This window comes from Terrapene carolina, unplaced genomic scaffold (assembly GCF_002925995.2).
Source record: "Terrapene carolina triunguis isolate 2854851 unplaced genomic scaffold, T_m_triunguis-2.0 Scaffold676, whole genome shotgun sequence".
In the NCBI taxonomy this organism is placed as follows: domain Eukaryota; kingdom Metazoa; phylum Chordata; order Testudines; family Emydidae; genus Terrapene; species Terrapene triunguis.
Genome location: NW_020665027.1, coordinates 658903 through 662850, shown reverse-complemented (window position 1 = coordinate 662850; position 3948 = coordinate 658903). Strand labels below are relative to the sequence as shown.

General features: G+C 53.7%; 1 protein-coding gene across 1 annotated transcript; it reads right to left on the bottom strand.

The window, feature by feature from the left end:
• Positions 1 to 1741: 1741 nt before the first annotated feature.
• On the bottom strand, positions 1742 to 2680 carry LOC112122912 (olfactory receptor 51E2-like). Its single transcript, XM_024221613.2, has one exon. It carries the CDS (start codon positions 2678 to 2680, stop codon positions 1742 to 1744), a length of 939 nt encoding a protein of 312 aa, XP_024077381.2.
• Positions 2681 to 3948: the final 1268 nt, after the last annotated feature.

Here is a 3948-nt window from a genome sequence, read left to right as displayed (position 1 = left end):
GGGGGGGGGGGGGGGGGGGGGGGGGGGGGGGGGGGGGGGGGGGGTGGCAAAAAACCTAGAGCTGGCTCTCTTCCTACCATTCACAGCAAGCTGCAGATTTCAGTTCCATACTCCTTTCCCACACCCGTTCCTGTTGCTAGTGGCCAAGGGAATGCTGGGAAATGTAGTTCTTTCCCTGCTCCAGGGCTGGCTCTATAGGCAGGGAGCTAACCAAGGAACTACAGCTCCCAGGGCCCCCTGTTGGTTCTCAGCTCCCATGCTGGATTCTTGCGCCCCTTGCAAATCGGCCGCCCCAAGCAACTGCTTGCTTTGCTGGTGCCTAGAGCCGGCCCTGCGTTTCACCACACTGGCTAACAAGAAGTCATAAAAGCAGTTTCCTTAGGCATTCCAGTCCTTGAATCACCACCAAAAACACTAGACTTAGAGATGAGTGGTTCTTTAAAACCAATCTCTTCAAATAAAAGATTCTTCTGATCTCAAATGACCAGCCACATACCCAGGTCAATATATAACTTAGATCTTTCCCAAAAATCACGCTGATGCCAATTCTTTAGTATCTAAAATCTAAAGGTTTATTCATAAAAAGAAAGAAAGGTGAGAATTAAAATTCGTTAAAGGAATCAAATACACACACTAATTGCAAAGTTCTTTGTTCAGGCTTGTAGCAGTGATGGAATAAACTGCTGGCTGGATAAATCTCTGGTTGCTTCCAAATCATTGGAAGGACCTCAGTCCCTTGGTTAGAATGCTTCCATTAGTGTAAGTCCATAGTCCAGAGGCTTGAACAGGAAAGAGGCAAAATGGAGGTGTTTCCAGGTCCTTTTATAGCTTCTGCCATGTGCCGGAAAACCCACTGTTTCAAACAAAGCCCCCAGCACAGCTAGTGGAAAATCACAGGTGACAAGATGGGGTTTGGAATCACACCGGCAAGTCACATGTCCATGCATAATTTTGCTTAGTCACAGCAGGAAAGTCCATTATCTGTAGATAGGCATCTCCCATGGTCCATTGTGAGTTAAGTGTCCTTTTGATGGGCTACTCCATTTGAATAGTCCCTCCAAGATGTGCTGGCTAACTACCTTGTGGGCGTTAGCCCAGGATCAAACATTTGAAATCCAGGTACAGAGCCAATACTCATACCTTCAAATAGAAAACATATACATGCATACAGATAGCATAATCATAACCAGCAATTCATAACCATTTCATAGACATCTTACATGCCACATTTTGTACAAGAGATGTTGCAAATATATAACAGTGGTTGCAACAATGATCTACATGGTCATATTTTAATCAGATAACGTCACACCTCTCTATCCAGGTTCCTGTGTTGGTTCCCATCACCACAGTGTTTCAGAATGAATGTGTGCTCTCAGGTTAGGTTCATTATTTGTGTTATTTGTGTTGTAGCAGTGCCTGGGAGCCCCAGTCACGGACCAGCTGTTGTGCTAGGCGCTGTACAAACACAGAACAAAACGACAGTCCCCACTCCAGAGAGCTTCCAATCTCAGTGTAAGACAAGAGAAGACAGGTGGATACAGAAGACAAAGTGGAGGCAAGTCTCTGAGTGGCTCCTTCGTTATCAATCTTAAGTTATAGATTCATGGATTCTAAGGCCAGAAGGGACCGTTGTGATCATCTAGTCTGACCTCCTGTGTAGCACAGGCCAGGGAACTGCCCCAGAATTATTCCCAGAGCAGGTCTTTTAGAAAAACATCCCATCTTGATTTAAAAATGGTCAGTGATGGAGAATCCACCTCAGGATCTGTCTGCGTATCTGTTTGGTCCTCGCCCCGTAGACAATGAGATTCAGCAGGGGCGGCACCAGGAGGTAGACGTCCCCCATGACAACCTGAACCAGCGGAGCGAGGCCTTTCCCAAACCTGTGCACCACGGACAGTCCAATCAGTGGCACGTAGAAGGCCAGGACCACACAGAGGTGGGCCACGCAGGTGCTGAAAGCCTTGACAAGCTCCTTCCTCGAGGACAGCTGCAAGACAGCCTTGATGATCATGAAGTAGGACAAGGCAATCAGTAGCGCATCGAGCCCCATCACCAAGAGGATAGCAGTCAAGCCATAGACGACATTGACTGTGGTGCTGGTGCAGGCCAGGTTCATAACGTCCTGGTGCAAACAATAGGAGTGCGACAGGACGTTGGAGCCGCAGAACGATAGGCGAAGAATGAGCAAGGGCAAAGGGAGGAAGAACAGCACGCCCCTAGCCACAGCAGCCAGGCCTATCTTCGCCATCACCGGATTGGTGAGGATGGTCGCGTGCTGCAGAGGGTGGCATATGGCCATGTACCGATCCCAGGCCATGGCCAGCAGGACGGTGGACTCGACAGCGGACAGGGAGTGGATGAGGAACATCTGGAGCAGGCAGGCGCCGAAGCTGATTTCCCTCCAGTCAAACCACAGGAGGGAGAGCATTCTGGGCACGGTGCAGGTGGACAGCGCCAGGTCGATGGAGGCCAGCATACAGAGGAAGATGTACATGGGGGCATGGAGGCTCAGCTCCGTCTTTACAATGAACACCACCGCGCCGTTGCCTACAATGGCCACGAGGTACATGGAGCACAGAGGGAACGCCAGCCAGAAACGGGCAGCTTCCAGCCCGGGCATGCCGGCCAAGACGAAGGAGGAAGGGCTGAGGTCGGTGTTGTTGGGAGAGGGCATGGTGCGCCGGCTGTGATGCTATTCCATGTTGTCTCCCCCCCCTGCCAGGGACAGAGAAACAGTATTGTAATGAAGCACGTCTAGTGATACTGCGTCTGAAGGGATTAGGGCAACTAGGTGCCACTAACCCTGGGTGGTGGGTGAACCCTTCCTTTGGGGAGGCTGGCCCGCCAGCCTCGCCCCGTCCGCCCCAGGACCCTCCCCCTGCACAGCCAGAGGATCCCCGAAGAGCCCCCCACCCATGCGGCTGGAGGAGCCCCGAGGACTCTCCCATGCACCCTCCCCAGCTATGCCGGCCGCACCCCCCAATGCTGGCCCCAGTGCCGGGCTGAGCTGCAGGACCCCCCAATGCCGCCCAGGCCACTGGCCCCCAGGCTGGCCCGAGCCCCGGGCTGCCTCTGGCCACGTGTGGGCCTGAGCTCCAGTCCACCGGCTGGAGCTGAGTGAGCCCCTGCCGGCTTCAGGGTAGAGGGGGAGTGAGGGCGGGGCCTCGGGGCGGAAATGGGTGGGGCTATGGCCTGGGTCGGGGGAGGCTTAGCCTGCCCTGGTCTTTGACACCCGCCGCCCAGGCCACTAACAATAAATTAGCTTCCCAGGTCTGGTCAGCCCGACGTCCACCCTGAGCCCTGAGCCCCTCCCATTAGGGACCCACCACAGGCGTTAGCTCCACTCCACTGTGGCTTCCCTTCCCCAGACACTGCCTGTGCCAGTCACCCTCTCTCCCCTCTTGCAGCCCTATAGGCCCAGGTGTAGCCCAGCCCCTTTCAATTGGCTGGATTGGGCTCTGACACAGGGGAACTGGGCCCAGGTCTGATAACAGGGATCAGCTCCCCTGTGACAGGGACAGGCCTGACTCTTGGGTCCTTTGCTCCCTGAGTGAAAGGGAGCAGGGAGGTTGTAGCCCCACCTAATGTAATGGACACCCTAAAGGGGTCGTAGGATGACCAGACGTCCCGATTTTATAGGGAGAGTCCCGATTTTTGGTCTTTTTCTTATATAGGCTCCTATTACCCCCCACCCCCTGTCCCGATTTTTCACATTTGCTGTCTGGTCACCCTAAGGGTAGGTAGCCCCATGGAGAGGGCTGCAGGGGGAAAAACCACATGCGGTGCCCATTGCAGAATGTTTCAGTTGCTTCTCTGGCTTGGATGCCCTGGGGGACATTCCATTTGCCTCTGTCCTGCACCTCCAGGCACTGCAGTCCATGCTGAGATTTTAAGGTGCCAATATGTAATCTGTAGCACCTGCTCCGAGCAACGGAAGACCAT

Coding starts and splice junctions, on each gene's coding strand:
- LOC112122912 (XM_024221613.2), bottom strand. CDS start 2,680: ATGCCCTCTCCCAACAACACCGACCTCAGCCCTTCCTCCTTCGTCTTG.